The 17,922-nt window shown below is 62.5% G+C and overlaps 3 protein-coding genes across 10 annotated transcripts in view; all 3 read left to right on the forward strand.

The window, feature by feature from the left end:
* CAMK2B (calcium/calmodulin dependent protein kinase II beta) overlaps positions 1 to 14,373 on the forward strand; it is a 104,343-nt gene extending 89,970 nt beyond the window's left edge. For 3 of the 8 annotated variants that reach the window (XM_076006270.1, XM_076006271.1, XM_076006269.1), the window contains 9 exons: positions 793 to 837; positions 2,402 to 2,450; positions 3,921 to 4,034; positions 4,489 to 4,617; positions 5,916 to 6,041; positions 10,772 to 10,847; positions 10,958 to 11,052; positions 11,311 to 11,545; positions 12,045 to 14,373. In XM_076006270.1, coding sequence (XP_075862385.1) covers positions 793 to 837; positions 2,402 to 2,450; positions 3,921 to 4,034; positions 4,489 to 4,617; positions 5,916 to 6,041; positions 10,772 to 10,847; positions 10,958 to 11,052; positions 11,311 to 11,543 — 867 coding nt within the window. In that variant the 3' untranslated portion in view covers positions 11,544 to 11,545; positions 12,045 to 14,373. The remainder of the gene's footprint in view (positions 1 to 792; positions 838 to 2,401; positions 2,451 to 3,920; positions 4,035 to 4,488; positions 4,618 to 5,915; positions 6,042 to 10,771; positions 10,848 to 10,957; positions 11,053 to 11,310; positions 11,546 to 12,044) is intronic. The other 5 variants (XM_076006272.1, XM_076006274.1, XM_076006275.1 and 2 more) reach the window with 2 other exon arrangements.
* MYL7 (myosin light chain 7) overlaps positions 1 to 17,922 on the forward strand; it is a 149,899-nt gene that overhangs the window by 54,235 nt on the left and 77,742 nt on the right. The window lies entirely within an intron of this gene.
* POLD2 (DNA polymerase delta 2, accessory subunit) overlaps positions 1 to 17,922 on the forward strand; it is a 177,380-nt gene that overhangs the window by 54,229 nt on the left and 105,229 nt on the right. The window lies entirely within an intron of this gene.

Here is a 17,922-nt window from a genome sequence, read left to right on the forward strand (position 1 = left end):
GCCCAGCCAGCTCTGGCCCCCTTTCCCTGGGGGGCTCCTATCCAGGTGAACCCCACAGCAGTGCTCCCAAAGATGCAGAGCCGTGGGCTGGGCACTGTCCTTCCTGCTGGAGCACTGTGCTGTGTCCCCTACAGGACAGCTGTCCCATAAGCTGTCCCGAGAGGTTTGCACCTTGCTGGCCTACAGGTTCCTGAGTCTGCTGGAAGCATGCTTGGTGGTCCTCAAGTGCCCCAGGCTAGCTTCTGGGGGCTGGCCCCAGGCTGCGCCCAGGAAGGCCGGGTTTACCAAGTGGCCACCCTGAGCCCCAGGAGAGGAGGGCTGTCCTGTGAAGGGAGCTGCTCAGAGTGGCTAGGCCATGGCTGGAGGGTGTCCTGGTGCCAGCCCACACGCCAGCCTCACAGCCAGCCCCATCTCGGACCCCGTCCATCCCATGTGCCACCCCCACCCCATGACATCTTCAAACCTGTGCCCCCCGTGCTGGGGCAGAGGGCTCAGGCAGCAGAGGGTGGGGAGGCTTTCCCCGTCCCCACACACATCCTGCCGCTTCTCAGGGCCCCACGCCGCCCACCCCTCCTGGACCGCAGGCCCCTCCTCCGGCCTGGACAGGGCTCCTGTCTGTTCCATTCCTGCCCACCACTGCCTCCATGCCTGTCCCCACTCCGCTCCGCACTCTCTCCTCCTGCAGGCTCTGGTCCGCTGCCTCTGTCTCCCCGGCTCCCCTCCTGGCGGTCTCCGCTTCCCTCTCTTCTCACTCTCCCTCTCTTTCCTTCCTCTGTCTTCCTTCTTCTGTAGGAGCCTCAAACCACCGTCATCCATAACCCAGTGGACGGGATTAAGGTACTGGCGCCTCTTTCCTCCTCTCGCTATTCTCAGGCAGGAGGCACCGGGGCCCAGGACAGGATTCCGGGGCATTGCCCTGGGGCAGCATTTGTGCCAAGAGAGGCCCTGGCCACCTGTCCCCAAGGCAGGGCAGAGCCGCCCAGCCCACCTGCATGGGCCATGACAAAACAGATGGCTCAGGCCCCAGGCACCGTCCAGTCCCCATTTGGCCGGCACTCTGAGGCCGGAGCTCTGAGTGGCTCACCTGCCGCATGCAGGGGCCAAGACTCCCTGATGTCCAGAGCGGGGTTCATTCCTCAGGGACTGCGCCCTTGCCCCTCCTGGCTGTCCTCACCCCTCCCTCCCCAGAGCTTCCTGCTGAGCAGCCTCCTCCTCTGCCCTCCGCTCTGGCCATCAGCTCCCATCACATTGGCATCATCACCCGGGGCCGGGGAAGGGGCTGGCTCTCGGGGTGGGGGGGGTGGGAGGGAAGGGGTGGGGGCCAAGCCTTTCCAGGATGGCTGGGACAGCACCACCCCACCCAGCACAGCCCTCTAGCCAGGCTCCCGCCTGGGCATGGGCTTACAGAGCCCCCAGGGTGGGGCCCCCACTTCCTTCTGGCGGGTGCCACTGCCCAGCCCATTGTCAGAAGATACCCCGAGGGGCACCCAAGGTTTTAGGCAGCCGAGGGGCTGGCAGCTGGGGATGGGTGTCCCTTAGGCCTGTGTGTGTCTGGGATGGGGTCACATTCTCCCTGCCGGGGCCCTAGACAACCTTCTGGGCTGTGGTGAACCCTGACCCTATGCCTGGGTCTGGGGCCCAGAGCAGGGTGTCCCAGCAGTGTCCAGATAGGTGCCAGTGCCGTGGGGACCTTTTCAGATGTTTCTTCTGGGGAGCAGAGCAGGCCTCCTAGGGACTTGGTGACAGACGGGTGGTCTTTTGATCTGAAGGGCAGCAGCCCTGGAGTGGGGGGAAGCGCAGGGCCACCTCTGCCCTCTAAGACCACCAGAAAGGTGAGATGAGAGCCTGTCTGGACAGCCAGGGGTCTCCCCTCTTCTGGGGGAGGGGATGTGAGTGGCAGGGGCGCTCTGCCTGAGGCCAGGCCATGGTTCTTGGAGCCCCGTGGGACCCACTGGAAGCTTCTCACCCTGTCTTGGGAGGGCACCAGCTGCTGAGATCCTGCTTCACCGGGAGCCAAATCACATTGTGTTTTAAGTCTTAGAATTTTAAAAAGCCTGATTTCCTGTCCAGAGAGTCTGCTGCACATGCCAGTCTTCTTGCCCGGCGAGGCGCGAGTGTGTGGGACGTGTGAGCCTGCGCGGGCTGCCGCGTGTGGGGTTCCTGGTGAGGGTGTCCTCTTGGGCCCGGCACGGAGCTGGGTGCCTTCTGTGGTCACTGCTGCATGTGGGTGTCCACAGGGGGATGTGTCCCCCAGGCTGTGGCCTTCGGGCCCTCTCAGAGCAGCAGGGAAGAGGCCTGTCCCAGAGCCTGGGCCGGCCCCGCCACAGCCCTGACCACCCACCCGGCGGCCCCTGCCTGGCCTCAGCCACGCCCTGACCCACTGCCTCCCCTGTTTCCTCAGGAGTCTTCGGACAGTGCCAACACCACCATAGAGGACGAGGACGCCAAAGGTACCTGTGCTGCAGCCCTCGCTCCCTGCGCGCCCGGCTGTGCGGGCCGTGCTCTGGGGCGGGTGGGACTTCAGCCGGGTCAGCCGTCCTGCGCCACCAGGTTGTGTGCGAGTGGGCTCAGAGGCCCTGCGGCTGCAGTCCCGCCCCGAGCCTGGGTGTCGGGCCTGCGCGGTGCGCGGGCAGCATGGCTGGGACCACCAGTGGCCGGGGAGTCCCAGCGCGTCCCAGTGAGGCAGCCGCGAGGGGCCTTGTGTTGGGGCTGGTCCTTCACGCCAGGATCGATCCCCACTTGCTCCGGCGGCCCGCAGTTCTGTTCCCCAGGGAGAATGAGTTTGTGGGTACAATTTGCTCCAGGACGTTACTGTTCTTCTCTTGAAGTTCCTTAAGCTTGCGATCACATCCAGCTGGCACCTGCTGAGTGGCCGGGCGGCCAGGGGCCGTGTCCGTGTCCCTGTCCGCCTCTGCTGGCCCGGCGCCTCCTCCTGCAGTGGCTTCTGAGCTGCCCTGACCTCCGGGGCCCATCCCCACGCTGAGCCAGGCCAGTGTCCTTCCTGCTCTCCCAGGGTGGGATCTGCCACCTCCAGGCCACCCATATGGGGCCCCGGCCCTCACTGGTCACACGGTGACATAGGCAAGCCCTATCAGGACTGCCCTCGGGTCCTGTGGGCTCAGACATTCTGCCAGTTTGGGGAAGAAAACTTCTCGCTGGCCCAAAGCTGAGCCACAGCCTAGCTCCTGCCCACCCTACCCAGCTGTGACATGTCCCTGAGTGTCCCCCATGCCCCACAGCAGAGGACTTTAGGGTCTGGACACCAGAGAGTATAGGTTCATGTGACTGCCCCACAGACTGGAACAGGCCCAAGGTCAACAGCATGGAGCCATCCGGGCCTCACCTTCTGGGGGTCTCCCCTCACCCTCGGGTGGGGGCAGGGCACTGAGCAGTGACAGGGGTCTGGGAGTGGCTGGGCCTGGAGCCCACAGGGGAAGGGAAGACAAGCCCAGAAGCCAGCAGAGGAGGCTCAGGACTGAGGCCCCAGCAGCCCCTCGAGGCCAGGGCAGGCGCCCCCAATGCCAAGGGAAGCCCTGCCAGGCTGTGGTGGGCTGGTGCAGAGTCAGGGCAGGCCCAGTAGCCATTGTGGCCCTACTGTGACCGTCGCACCTCCATGGGCCTGGCCTCTGCTGGCTCTGGGCAGGGGCCATGTCATGTAGCCCTGCTGGTCCTGACAGGTGGCCCTGAAGGTACAGGCCCCATGTTGACTCCTTCAGCCTTCACGAACCTGCTGTGGCCGTCCCAGGCCCTAGACGCCCATGGGGTGACCCCTGCCTCTGCCCCCACGAGCCCCGGCTGTGGTCTGGGAACCTGCAGCTGTAACCTCCCTCCTCCCTCTTGAGCCTTGGGTCTGTCTTCTCCTATCACCTTCTCTTCCTGTGGGCCCCCTGCCCACCGCCTGCTCATCTGTTCCACCCTAGCCCCCAGGGTCCCTGACATCCTGAGCTCGGTGAGGAGGGGCTCGGGAGCCCCAGAAGCTGAGGGGCCCCTGGCCTGCTCGTCTCCAGCTCCCATTAGCCCCCTGCCAGCCCCATGTGAGTAGCCGGGCCCTGCTGCGGTGGGGTCATTCTGAAGGGCCAGCCACCCCCTCCAAGGGGATGCTTGAGAGCTGAGTGCAGGCTGCGTGTGGGCTCCTGGTTGCAGTTCGCTCCACCTCGTGGCTCCTCTGGGCTGCCTCTGCCCACTGAGCCCCAGCCTGTGTAAGCCCCGGCCAGAAGCCTCCGCTGGCCTGATGGGAGGGCACCGGGCTGGGCAGGCCCTGGGCCACACTCCTGCTCAAGGCCACTGGGCAGTACGGGAGGCCCCAGGAGTTCAGGCCTCACTCCACTCAGCTCCAGGGGCTTCTTGCTGCTGAAATGGGCCCAGGCTGGAGCCCAAGGCCGTCTGAAGAGAACAGGGGCCCCTCCTCCCTCGCTCCCTGCCCTCCGCTCCGCCACCTCCTCACGCGTCTGTCTGCCTCGTGTTCACATCTCGTCTGTTCTGCCCCAGCCCCCAGAATCTCTGACATCCTGAACTCAGTGAGAAGGGGCTCAGGAACCCCAGAAGCCGAGAGCCCCCTCTCAGCGGGGCCCCCGCCCTGCCTGTCTCCGGCTCTCCTAGGTCCCCTGCCCGCCCCGTGTAAGTAGTGGCCCTGGGCCTGCTGCCTCCGCTGCGGGGGGCGCGCTGGGATGGGCACTCAGCAGCTTCTGCCGCCCTGGCGGGGCTTGCCGCTCACGCTAACGCGCAGGGCAGCTGCCTGGCGCCCCCTCCAGAGGCCCGGCGCCCTCCAGGGCCCGCCTCCCACTCCCTGCCCCCCGCTTTTGTCTCCAGCCCAGACTCCCCCCCAAGGGCCCGTCCCACACCTGGGCAGCACCTGGCCCCTCTGCTGCGCCCACAGGCCGTCTCTGCTGAGACGCTGCACAGCCTCCCCGACGCCACCCAGCTGCTGCCCTGGCCGCAGAGCCCAGGGGCCTGCCCTCAGGGCTGCCCAACTCCGTGCGAACCGGGCCCTGAGCGCCCTTCCTCAGTCAAGCGTGGTGAGGAAGGTGCCAGAACTAGACCCCCAGCCAGTGTCCCTGGAACTCATGGACAAGGGGATATTACAGACAGGAGAGGGCCTGGCCTCCGCTGGCGTGGCCTCTTCAGATGGCCACGGGGAGGCTGGTCCTGCGCCGTCCCACCCGCACTCCCTGTTCCACCTTCCGCACTGCCCGAGGGCAGCTTCCCTGACGCCACCTCGCCAGCCAGCGGCCTCTGCCACAGCACCTGCAGCCACGCCGCCACCACAGAGCACCTGCCCCTTGCTCCCGAGGCCTCTTCCCCTGGCCCCTCCGTCTCCCCTGTGTCCCCACGTCCCCCTATCCCTCATGTTCCCCTCTTTCTCCCATGGCCTCCTTTGTCCCCATCTGTCCTCCACAGTCCCTTCTGTCCCCTCACGGTCCCTCTGTCCCCATGGCCCCCTCTGTCCCCATCTGTCCCCCACAGTCCCCCCTGCCCCACCACAGTCCCTCTGTCCCCATGGCCCCCTCTGTCCCCATCTGTCCCCCACAGACCCCCCTGCCCCTCCACAATCCCTCTGTCCCCATGGCCCCCTCTGTCCCCATCTGTCCCCCACAGATCCCCCTGCCCCTCCACGGTCCCTCTGTCCCCATGGCCCCCTCTGTCCCCCACAGTCCCCCCTGCCCCTCCACGGTCCCTCTGTCCCCATGGCCCCCTCTGTCCCCATCTGTCCCCCACAGTCCCCCCTGCCCCACCACAGTCCCTCTGTCCCCATGGCCCCCTCTGTCCCCCACAGTCCCCCTGCCCCCCACAGTCCCCTCTGTCCCCATGGCCCCTCTGTCCTCCGCCCACACTCTGGCTTGGCTGTGAGCTCATGGGTTTCTCTCCTGTGTCCCCCATGCCTGTTTCGTGTTCATGTCTCATCTGTTCCACCCCAGCCCCCAGGATCTCTGACATCCTGAATTCGGTGAGGAGGGGCTCAGGGACCCCAGAAGCTGAGCGCCCTCCAACAGTGCCCCCGCCCTGCCCATCTCCGCCTCTCCCCGGGCCCTTGCCCGTCCCGTGTAAGTAGCACCTCGGGTGGCCCCAGCAGCAGCTGCTCGAGGGGCTCCCAGGGCTTGGGCCCTGGGCTGTGGCGACGGCCAGGCTCGCTCTGGGAAGGGCCAGTGTGTGGGGAGGGCGGGGCGCAGGGCCCGGCACGGATGCTCGAGGAGATGCCGCAGGGTCTCGGTGCGGCAGTGAAGCGTGGGGTGTGTGGACGGCTGCATGTAGGAAAGGCACCGAGGCAACGGGTTTGTGGCCAACCCAGAGCGCTGGTGGGATGGTGCGCGTACAGGCCCGGGCAGAGGGTGCAGATGCCGGCGGGGCCTCGCACGCCATGAAGTGCCGGCTCAGGTTGGGGTGGACCTACTGGGACAACGGTGGAAAAGACACAGTCGCGGCCTGAGAAGTTTTGCTGTTGGGGCCGCCCAGGTCCAGTACAGGGGAGCAGCCGGGGGGCTGTAGGAGGGGCAGCCTAGGGCAGCCAGGGCCTGGCTCAGACCCAGGGCAGGCGGGAGAGGCAGGCACAGGCTGAGTGACCTGGGCAGGGAGGGGCGGGCTGGCCGCCTCTCCAGCCTGTCTGCCAACCGGCCGCCAGTATCGCTTACAGGGATGGATGACATCCCAGGGCTGCAGCCACCGCCACCCCCACCTTCAGGGAGACACCAGGCTGGGGGTGGTGCTGGGATGCTCTCAGAGAAGAGGCTGCCAGGCCAGGGGCTCGGCATGGCAGGGCAGTGGCTGGGTGAGTACCTGGGTGACAGGTGGGGTTCCCACCCCCATCTCCTCTGCAGGCCAGGCCTGGGGGGCTGCTGCAGCTACCAGGGCAGGGGCTGGAGAATGGAGCCACAGGAGCCGTGGCTCAAGACAGTTGGGGTACACAGCCTGCAGGCTCAAAGGGGCACTGATCCACCCCAGGTGGCCCAGGAGAGCATAGGGCAACCCCTGGTGGGCACTGACCCCCCAGAGCATTCTGTGGTCAGCCTGAGGACCCCAGCAGGGTGGGTGGAGGGGATTGGAGATGAGTAGCTGAGGTGAGAGACCAGGTTCCTGATGGTGATGGGGTGGGGGTGCTTGAGCAGAGGGAGGGACAGGGAGGGGACACTGTGTGGCTGGGGTGGAGCCTCTGGGAATGGTCATAACCCTCCCCCCAGTTTCTGCAGCATCTCATCTGGTTTTAAGTGGCCTCACTGCCCTTGCAGAAGTGGGCAGGTGTGCCCAAGGGGCAACCTGAAACATCACCCCATTACATCCTCGTGACCCTGGCCTGGACTATGACCTGCCCTCGAGGTCTGTGCAGTAGCCCATGGCAGGTGCTCTGAGGACAGAGCTTGTGGTGGGCACGGGGCGTCCAAGTCAGGGTGCAGCAGCCCAGGCTCACCCTCGTGCAGCCATGGCACCAACCTGCCCCTTCAGAGTCTGTCCTGACCTCAGCTGGGTGTCGGGGCACAGACAGGGGCCGTGAGCAGGCTGGGCAAGGGCTGGGGGAGACATCCCATGGAACTCAGGGGAAGAAGAGTCTAGGGGCACTGGCCTGGGGTCAGCAGGGCCAGATGGCCCATGGCTGGCCCCTGGCCATCCTGCGGGCCAGTCGTGGTCCCCTTTTTTCTCAGGAAGGTGCCCACCAGCTGTGTAAATAGGACAGGGGGCCTCTGGCCCACCTCAGGCCGGGCTCCTCCCCACCCCGGGGCTCCGCATGCCCCAGGCCTCCAGCTCCCTAATCGGGGATTATGCACAATCCAGGCTGATCCCCCACAGCTGCCCTCCCTCCCGCAGCACCTCTGCTTTGGGGGACAGAGCTCGGGGCCATTCTGGGTCCCAGGAGTACAGGCCAGGTTCAGAACCTGCTCGGGCCCCACCTGCACACTTTGGGCCTCCTTGGGCCTGGTGGCTCACCCTGAGAGCTGGAAGCAGCATGCAGCACAGGTCCACCCCTGGTCACCCTCCCAGGCCGGCCCCTGCCACGCCCTCAGCTTTGTCCCTAGCGTTGCTGGCGCAGCTTGTCCTCAGCTAATGGGCTTCGCCACCGGGGTGACCCTTCATGCAGCCCCTCCCCAGTCGTGTCTCGTGCCCTTCATGGGCCCAGACACTGAGGACACAGAAGTGCCGTGTGCTATTTGGGGAGACAGAGTTGGGGCTGGGTCCCACAGGGGTCTGGGCAGCAGGTCGGGAGGCATCCAGGCCCCGCTCGGGGGCAGCCTCAGCTTCCCTGTCTGCAGGGCGGGCGGCGGCTCCCACGACAGACCTGTGTCCCACACTGTGGCACGTGGTCACCGCCTTTAATCAGAGCTGTGCCCACGCATCTCCTCTTCTGTTTACTCCATCCTTTCTCTTCACTCTGACGCCCATTTTTGTAAATTACAGTTTGTGTGAAAGCACTCCGTATTACTCCATTAAATGGAAGATTAGTTTCACTTACCACAGGTATAAGGTGACTGTAGAATCAAAGTAGGCTGGAAACAAAGTCGTGTCACTCAGTTCCAGCTGCGTGCTGCTGTGCCAGCCTCCTGTGGCGGGGGAGGGGCCACTCGCTCACAATGTTAAAAAGGGGGATTAACAAGCGTCAGGGGATGTTTGGGACACATGAACGCCGCAGACTTCTCCCTTGACGTGATTAGGGCAGAGAAGAGGCAGGGACATAGCAGCGGGGGTGGTGTAGGACCTGAACTGTCACATGCTGCTACCCTAGGGTCCAGAGGGCAAGGACAGAATGGCCATGCATGTGTTGGGACAGAGCCCAGGTACCCTCCCAGAGCTGAGCAGGACTTATGGTGGCCTTAGCATGAGCGGGAGGGGAATGGGCTTCTGGAACCCTCAGTCCGCCTTGTTGGAGGCCAGCTTTCCACGGTTAACCAGGTGGGTGGGAACGGGGATTCTGCAGCAAGACTGTCCTGAGAGCAAATCGTGTCATGGTCTGGACACAAAGCGAGGCAAGAAACAAATAGGATGGCAGCAGAAGCACAGCTGGGTCAGGAGAGAGGGTGTTTGAAGATGGGGCAGTCCAGAAGTGCACATGCACCCACACTCACATGCATACACACATGCTCAGGTACACACATGTGCCTACATGCACATGTGCATGCTCTTTTGCACAAGTACACATGTGTGTTTCCATGTGCAGTGCATGCACAAGGATGCATGTACACACATGCATAGCTCATATGTGTGCATTTGTGTACCCAACTTGTCAGAGGTGCCATTGGGCTCCTCCTGCCATCATTGTGCAGCAGCAGGGGTGCAACCCCCCCCTTCCCGGCGGGTGCAGCACAGGTGTTCCCAGGCAGACACAGGTGCCCCTCACACCAGCATACACCTGACCACAGGTGGGCGTGCAGCACCTTCTGCTGTGCACTCAGTGCACCTCCCACCTGGGTAGGGCGAGCTCTAGGAGGCCCTGCAGGTGCTGGGGGATAATGACATCAGCCGTGCCACCCAGCGGGCTTCAGAATGAAGCCCACGCACTTCCAGGGCCAGCAGTCCCTCCTCTGTGGCTCTTCAAGGCAGCACTCACAGCCTCGGAGTGGAAACACTCATCCCTGTGGACCGAGGACTGGCGGCTGCTGCCTGTAGTGGTTTAGGGGACACACGTGGGTAGGGTTCCCGGATCCTGCTCCTAGGGCACCTCTGGGGGGTCTGCATTTTCACCAGGGCGAGTTACTGTAAGAAGTCGCGGCGTCACTGGTGCATATAGGTGTGCGTGCGACTACCTAACTCAGGGCAGGGCTTGTCTGTGGGGGAGGGAGTAAAGCCCAGGATGGAGGAGGACACAGACATCTCCAGTGACATAGGTAATGCTTCATTTCTTTAAACAATGTCTAAAGTTATGAAGAACGTTAAGATTTGAATCAGCAAGTTATGGGTCACATTATTCTCCCTGCGTGTTTCATGTTTAAAAAATGGAAATCGATTGTGGTCAAAGCAGCAAAGGGGGGGCTGCTGGTCGGGACCGGCTCGGGGCATCTGGAAGCCAGCGGAGGGGCGGGCGGTGCAGGGGCTCAGAGAACACGGGGCGGGGTGCTGCTAGCAGGCGGGCCTGTAGGGAAGGGGGTAACGAGAAACTCTGGGCTCTCTCTTCCTGCCTCCTGGGACCCCCAGGCCATCTGGCCCCTCAGCCTTTGCCCCTGACTCCTCCAGGGGACCCTGCAGCCACCACCCATGCCCGCCCGATCCTGCTGCTTTCTTCTCCACGGCCGCCACGTGGCCTTGCTGCCCGGGCCAGGGTCCTCCTCACCTGGTGCCAGCCGGCAGCCCTGCCACAGGGCTGTCGGATGAAGGAGACGCTAAGTGAAGAGAGCCGGCGGGAGGGTGGAGGCAGGAGCTGGTCGTGGTGTCCAAGCTACAGGGGAGCCCAGGGCAAGGTCCCGCAGGCCAAGGGGCACAGCACATGTGAGGACAGTAGGGTGACCCTGGGGGGTGGGATTGTGGTCAGGATTTTTTACCCTTTCTGTGTTTTCCAGGCATTTTGTAATGTGGATAGAAAGTTTCTGTCATTTAAAAGCATTTTATTTAGGAAAAATAAGATAGATGCTGTCACACTCAGAAAGGAGGAAGCCCTTGGTGCCTGTGGAGGGCGCTGTGAGCGGAACAGTTTGGGCAGCAGGAGCCAGCGCCCGCCAGGGTCCTTCTGGAGGGTGTAGGCAGGGCAGGCGCTGCCTGCAGCTCCTGGTCCCCCAGGCCCCACCCGGGCTGTGTTAGGGGTGTCCAGGGGTGGGATCGGCCAGCGCCAGTGGTCACCAGCCCTGTCTCCCCACAGCCCGGAAGCAGGAGATCATCAAGACCACGGAGCAGCTCATCGAGGCCGTCAACAACGGTGACTTCGAGGCCTACGCGTGAGTCCCGGGGGCGGGGGGCTGTGCAGGACGAGGATGTAGGACCCTGGGGGCTCTGTTCTGAGTCAGGGGTCCACAGGGGCCCCTCCTCACTTGGATTTGTCCCCCAGGAAAATCTGCGACCCAGGCCTGACCTCATTTGAGCCCGAAGCTCTGGGCAACCTGGTTGAAGGGATGGACTTCCACAGATTCTACTTCGAGAACTGTGAGTGAGGGCGGGGACGTGGAAGCCCTGTCCCCTCCGTGCCCAGGAGGCCCAGGGGTGGCCAGACCCTTGCTGGTACCCCCTGTGGCAGTGTCCCCCAGGGCATACCCAGCCCCCAGACTCACACTCTGGGGGGGCCTGTGCCACTCCCAAGAGAGTGGAGGGCGGCGCCATGACACGCAAGGGTCGGGCGGGGGCGGTGAAGGGCGGGCAGGTGGTGGCCGCAGTGCCCAAGCCCCCGCCCGCCCGTGTCTGCAGTGCTGGCCAAGAACAGCAAGCCGATCCACACAACCATCCTGAACCCGCACGTGCACGTCATCGGGGAGGACGCCGCCTGCATCGCCTACATCCGGCTCACACAGTACATCGACGGGCAGGGCCGGCCCCGCACCAGCCAGTCCGAGGAGACCCGCGTGTGGCACCGCCGCGACGGCAAGTGGCAGAACGTGCACTTCCACTGCTCGGGCGCGCCCGTGGCCCCGCTGCAGTGAAGGTGAGCGCCCTCCGGACAGCCCCAGGGGGTGGTGGGGAGGCCGGGGGGAGGGGCAGCCTGGGGCAGAGCCTGCTCCTGGGGACCCTGGAGCTATTGGGTGAGGCCACAGGAATGAAGTCACATTGGGGATGACAGCAGGCTGGGTGTGGCGTCCCCCCCAGAGGATGGGGGCTGATGAGGGCATGAGCTGCCCGTGCTGGCCAGAACTGGGTGGGTCACAGGTGGGTGGGCCCTGGGCCGCACAGCCCTGGGCACCATGTCCTGCTTGCCGGGACTGTCAGCACCTGGGATGGGGCTCCCCAGGTGGGTGCAGGGGGCCAAAGCCCGGTTTTACAGGCAGGTGGTAATTGGGTCGGTTGCCTCGAGCCCCCCTCTTTGAGCAGGCCCCTCTCCCGACCTGGTTCGCTTTGGCCGCGCCTGCGGTGCCCGGGCAGAGGGCAGAGCCCGGCGCAGGTGGGCAGAGGGGCTTCTGACAGCTGACCTGCCCGCCCTGTTTCAGAGCTGGTTTCGCCGGACAGAGTTGGTGTTTGGAGCCCGGCTGCCCTTGGGCACACGGCCTGCCTGTCGCATGTTTGTGTCTGCCTCGTCCCCTCCCCTGGTGCCTGTGTCTGCAGAAAAACAAGACCAGATGTGATTTGTTTTTAAAAACAAGATGACGACAACGACAACCACACACACACAAATTGACGTCGGATGAAATGAAAAAAAAAAAAAAAAACTAAAGAAAGGAAAAAGCTGTAAAAATCACTGGCATTCGTGGGGCCACTCCCCACTGCTCCACGTGTGTCCGTCCATGCTCCTGGCCTCTGGGGCACCAGCTGGGACATGAACTTGTCCACCAGGCCCCCGTCGCGTGCTGAACGGTGTTAGTTTGTAGGTAACGCACACACCCCACACCTAAGGCGTCTGCATCCTCCCGCCAACGCATGGGCTCCACGTGGTGTGCTCGCTGGCTGTGGTGACCGTCAGCTGTCTTTTGGGGAGGGGCTGTGGGGGCCCACGGGGCTGCCCCCTTCCTGCTAGTTGTGCCTGAGAGTTGCTGTCGTTCCTGCTTTCCCCTCCCTTCCCTCCCTTTCATTCCCGAGGGGCTGGGTGTGGGCTCCCCGTGCCCGGTGTCCCCATGTACCCAGCATGGACAGCCCGCAGCAGAGCCCAGGCCAGCCCCTCGCCCCCTGAGCATCAAGGAGACTAGAGTCCTATCCCCAAGGCCATCAGAGACGCCCCCGCAGACCCAGGGCTCCAGCTCTGGCCCTTCTGGGGGAGCAAGGTGTGAAAAGGACATACCTTAGCTTCAGGCCTCCACCTGGCAAGAGATGGCACCGTTGGCTGCAACTCCAGCAGGCCCAGCATGGAGAGGGGACTCAGCCCCGGCTGGCCTCCCTCCTGTTTGGGACACCTGTCCCTTCCCTGTGCTCCTGACCCCATCTCCTTCCTGGCCCTCCCCCAGCCCTCGAGGCTTCTCCCTTTGCAGCTGGGAGCGGACTTTTTACAAGGACTGTGGGCGTCCCGAGCCCCCACGGGGGCGGGGAGGAGGCCAGGTTGCACGTCTAGGGATGTTCAGGGGAGCTGGGGGCTCTGGGCTTGGTCAGGTGATGAAGCAAGTGGCAGAGAGGGGTCAGAAGGTGGTGGCTGCTGGGGCTGAGATGGGTCCAGGCAGGTGTTTGCTGAAGTGGGAGCATTTCTGGTGTCTGAGCCAGCAGCAGAGGGAGCAGGAGCCACAGTGGGCTCGAGCCCAGGCCACGAAGCCACGTGGGAGGCATGAGGGTGGCAGTCGGGCCAGTGCCGGATGTGCCGGCTTCAGCCATGTGGGCCGGCTCCCTGGCCCCTGCCCTGGGCAGGGCTGCTGTGTGTGTGAGGGCACCTTCCGGGCAGCCGGGGGACGGCCATGGAGAGAAGGCAGGCTGGGGGCAGAAGCAGGTGGGCACAGGGCCCAGAACCCAGAGGATGGAGAGGAAGGTCCCGCAGGGACCACAGTGCTGCCTTGAGGGGCCAACCTCGTGCTCCGAGAGTCGCTGCCTGGGCTTACTGCAGGGTGGGACCCCTCAGCCCCTTGTGATGTGGGCACCCCGGAGGCTCGGGGCCAGAGTGAGCCCGCGGGCAGGTGGGCTGCAGGGGCAGCTCTGAAGCCAGGTTGGGTGGGTCGGTCAGGAGCCTTGACTGCAGAGATTTGGGTCGCCGCCCAACACCTGCCCACCTCCATTCACGTCGTTTTCAACAAAGATTTTCTTTATCTTCACCCACAAATCAAGCCAAGGGAGGGGCATGGAGTGGGGAACGGGACGCAGGATCCTAAACTCCAAAGGGACTGTCCACCAGCGAACACTCAGAGTGGACACCACCTCCGTCCTCGCTGTGCCCAGGACAGCTGCCCCATCCACGGACACAGGGTAAACATCTGCTGGGCTCCGCACCAGTGGCTCCCTGGGCCACAGGACAGCGGCAGGGCTCGCCATGGACAGTGTGTGGCCCAGCGGCCGGCCACCCTGGCGTCCTAGGGCCTCCTCCCTTCCTCTCCCCTTCACCTTGTCATCTCCACGGAGCTGCCTGTCTGGGATAATTTGGGGATTTTTTTTCTGGGGGATAATTCTTTTGCATGACCCCTAAAGAGCAAGCCACAGCCGCTCTGCTAGCTAGGTGTCCGCGGTGTGGTGGCAGTGGCCTGCCGGCCAGTGCTGCAGGGGTCAGCTGCCCACGGTGCTGGCTGGCCTCCCCTTTTCTCTCTTTTTGCTGAGTTTCATTGTCTTTTCTTTCTGAGCCTTGTAAGTGTACAAAAATTATTTTGTTCTGTCTCGGGAAACTGCAAATAAAAGAAAAACAGGACAAACCGCTTCAAGTGCAGTTGGGTGCTTTATGCCGGGACCCTGCGACACACACTCAAGCCGGTCCCTGGCCCGGCTCAGGCCCCTCCTCTGACTGTGGGGGCCATGGACCCTGAGCCCACCCAGATGTTCCCAAGCCCCTCTCGGGTGGATGGTGCACCTGGTGGGGGTGTACCTCTAGCCCTGGGTCGTAGCTTCCCTAGCATCGCCACAATCTCCTCTGGTCCTCGGAAGTCCTCACCAGAATTGAAACTGGCACCCAACCCCCAGGGCCCCAACCTCTCCAGCCACCCCAGTGGCCTCTAAAGATGAGAAGGGAAGGCCCTAAGACTCCGTCCATCCTGCTTTCTCCCCTCACACCACCTCCGCCACCATGTCGGCTGTTCTGGGTGCTGAGGACACACGGTGCCCATGGTGCCGGGCCCTGCTCCTATACATCATGCAGGCAGATGGCACACGGGCCGCACAGATGTCAGACTCAGACCTCAGATGCAGGCAAGATGCAAAGATGATGTGGCAGCTGCTACCAGGGTTAAAAGGCTCTCTATGGAGACCACACAACCTGGAGCCCAGGGCAGAGCTCTGGGGCAAGGTCAGGGGACACGAGGTGCCAGGCCCAGCCCAGGAGAGCAGCTGAGTCCACCTGTGCTCTGCTGGCCCTTCTGCAGCCTCAATGCCGTCCTCCCTCCCAGACACAGCCTGGGTGGCACCTGCTGGTCCCCTAGGTGCACCCTCGTGTCTCCATGGCAACCTGCTCAGAATGTGGCCTCCCCTCCCATCCCAGGCCCTGCTGCTGCACATTGCTGACCTGGAAGCATTGGCATCAAAACACCAAATATCCCAGACACCAAACATGCTCGCTTCTTGGGTCCAAGTAATTTCCAGTAAGACAGGTGCCCCTACACCCTCTCGGACCTATCCACTGTGGGCAGGGGGTGCCTGAAGCATCCCCAGAACTGGCCAAAGTCCCCAGCCTCCCCCATCCTGAGCATCTGGTTATAGACACCTTCACTCAGGGGGAGGACCTTGATGTCAGCTGCTCACTCTCCACAGGCTGCACCTGGGCAGGTGCTCTCAGGAGTGTGGGCGGGAGGGTGGCAGGTCCCAAGCACTGGGTGCAAAGAATCTAGGCCAGTGCTTGCAAGCGCTGCGATGTCTGTCCCCAGGCACAGTATCTAGGGCTCCACTCGCCTATCAGCTGTAATCAGAGGAGCCTTTCCAGGCCAGGCCTCCCTCAGGAAGGCCACACTGCAGATCCTGAGCCTCACGCATGCATTATTCCTGAGGTCTCTCTGCAGATGCCGTCAGGGCCACTGTGATGAGGTTTTGGGGTACAGCACATAGGGCTAAGCCATGCTGTGTGGGGCCAAGTGCTACCGGCAAAAAATACATCACTTTTAAGTAGCACCTACTTTGTATAAAACTCTCTGGGCCCTGTGTCAACCAAGAATGCATGGCTTAACCCCCCTGAGCTCCAGTGGGTCCTCTGAGCAGGCAAAGCCCACACACTCAGTTCAAGGCTGCTTCCTGGGCCGGGCAGAGAAGTCTCTGCCTTAAAGGGTCACAAGCACAGACTGAAGGCAGCTCTAGTCCGCCTGCCTGGGAGATGGAATGAAACCAGCTGCAGAGGCTGCAGACTTCTAAATGCCCTTGGGCCTTCCCTAAACTCAGGACAAATGCGAAACTGGAGTCTGATCTGCCCCTGGTTCACTTCCAAACCTGCAGGGGTTGGCTTTGGAGTAGAATGTCCCCAAGTACCCTGTGGAGCCCCCTTTACTGCTAAAGTTTCCACCTGAGCTTGGTGGGAAGCCAGGTAGTTTCAGACCAACCCAGGGGACAGTGGTGAGGGACAGGGAAGCCTACGGTGGGATCAGGGCCCCCTCCCCCATGGCTCTGTAGTTAAGAGTCAGTTCCTCAGGACAGTCTCCCGGTTGCAGCTACCTAAGGGAACAGGATTCAGAGGCTGCTTCTACTCCAGGGCGCCCTCACCTGGTTAATAGCAAAAAAGAAAATATGATTCCTGCTAGAAAGGTCTATGAAGGCGTCCTCAAACTATGGCCAACGGGCCACATGCAAGTGTTTTTGCCTGTTTGTTTTTTTACTTCAAAATAAGATATATGCGGTATGCATAGGAATTTGTTCATAGCTTTTTTAAACTATAGTCCGGCCCTCCAACAGTCTGAGGGACAGTGAACTGGCCCTGTTTAAAAAGTCTGAGGACCCCTGGATGGGAAAGGTTAAGGAGCTGGGTAAGCCTGGAGCTACCTCTCCTGGACAGGCCCTGCCAGGATAATGTGGACCTTGTCCCCTGCAGGCACACAGCACCAAGCCTCCCTCCCCAGGGCAGGGCTTGGTGAGGAAAGGGTTCCCCTTGAAACTCAAACAAAGGACAGGACCATTTTAGAATTTCAAAGGACTTTTATCAGGACAGAAACCTCTCAAACAGAACACAGAAAAGTTAGGCAGCAGTTATTAAAATACACTCTTAACAAATGATTTAACATTAAACACAACAGGGAGCAGGAAGGACGCAGGGTGTGCCCTCTGTCCACCAGAGGGCCTGAGTCGGACCCACCACTTCACCCTGCTCAGGCAGGAGCTGACCCAGGCAGGCCAAGCCCCTGGAGAAAGCATGGCCAGGTCTCACTTCCTCCTTCCCCAAATTCACATCTCCAGCCCATTCGGAAAAAGGCTTCATCCACCGTGCCTGTCCCTCGGATCCGGGCCCACTCCACTCCATCTCAGGCACCAGTGAGCAGGCTGGGTCTGTGCCTTCGGCAGACCCTGGACTTGGGGTGTCTGTAGCAGTAGAAAAGTGATATAGACGGGTTCCTTCAGGGGTAGGCCAAGGCCAGCAGCACACAGAGAAAAAGGGTGGCAGCAGGTAAACCAGCCAGGGATGGGATCCTTGGAACCCTCAGCAGATGCCACCCTCTTGCCACACCCACTCTGGGGATTCAGGGCCCCTGGGACTCCTGGTCAGCACAGTGGAGCTCTCAGCAGAACGGCAAGCTTGAGGCAGGACTCCCAAAGACAAGATCATACTGGTTCTAACTTGTTGATGACACAATCCCAGCAGGGGCTTCCATGGGGACTGGATGCCAAGGGTGCAAATGGGGGGCACAGCAGGCCATGAAGAGGCAATTTGGAACATGGCACTAGGACCCGAGGGGCCTGGACCATCCTGGGCTTATCTCCTGGGCTGCTCCAGCCTGTTTCCAGGACTGGGGCTTGGGGCCACGGCAGGCCTCCTGCTGCTGGGGACAGGCACCAGCTTAGACCAACCCCTCGGTCTCCACCACCCAAGCAGCCGCCTCTGACCAGGAAGGGACTAGAAGGCCTGCACTGGCCAGACCATAGGAGGGGTTGTGGGAGTCCTCGGCCAGGCTGGCACCTCCCCCTGGTGCCCATGGGAAAGACCCACTTGTTTAGATGTATAGGCCCCAGGCAGTCGCCAAGGCAGTCTTGTAGCCAGAGAGGCCGATGAAAACCATTTTTGAGAGACTACAGCACCTATTGCTTTGATCTTGATGTTCAAAGTCAAACTGCGAGTCAAGG

The sequence above is a fragment of the Microcebus murinus genome, chromosome 9 (assembly GCF_040939455.1).
Source record: "Microcebus murinus isolate Inina chromosome 9, M.murinus_Inina_mat1.0, whole genome shotgun sequence".
Lineage (NCBI taxonomy): Eukaryota > Metazoa > Chordata > Mammalia > Primates > Cheirogaleidae > Microcebus > Microcebus murinus.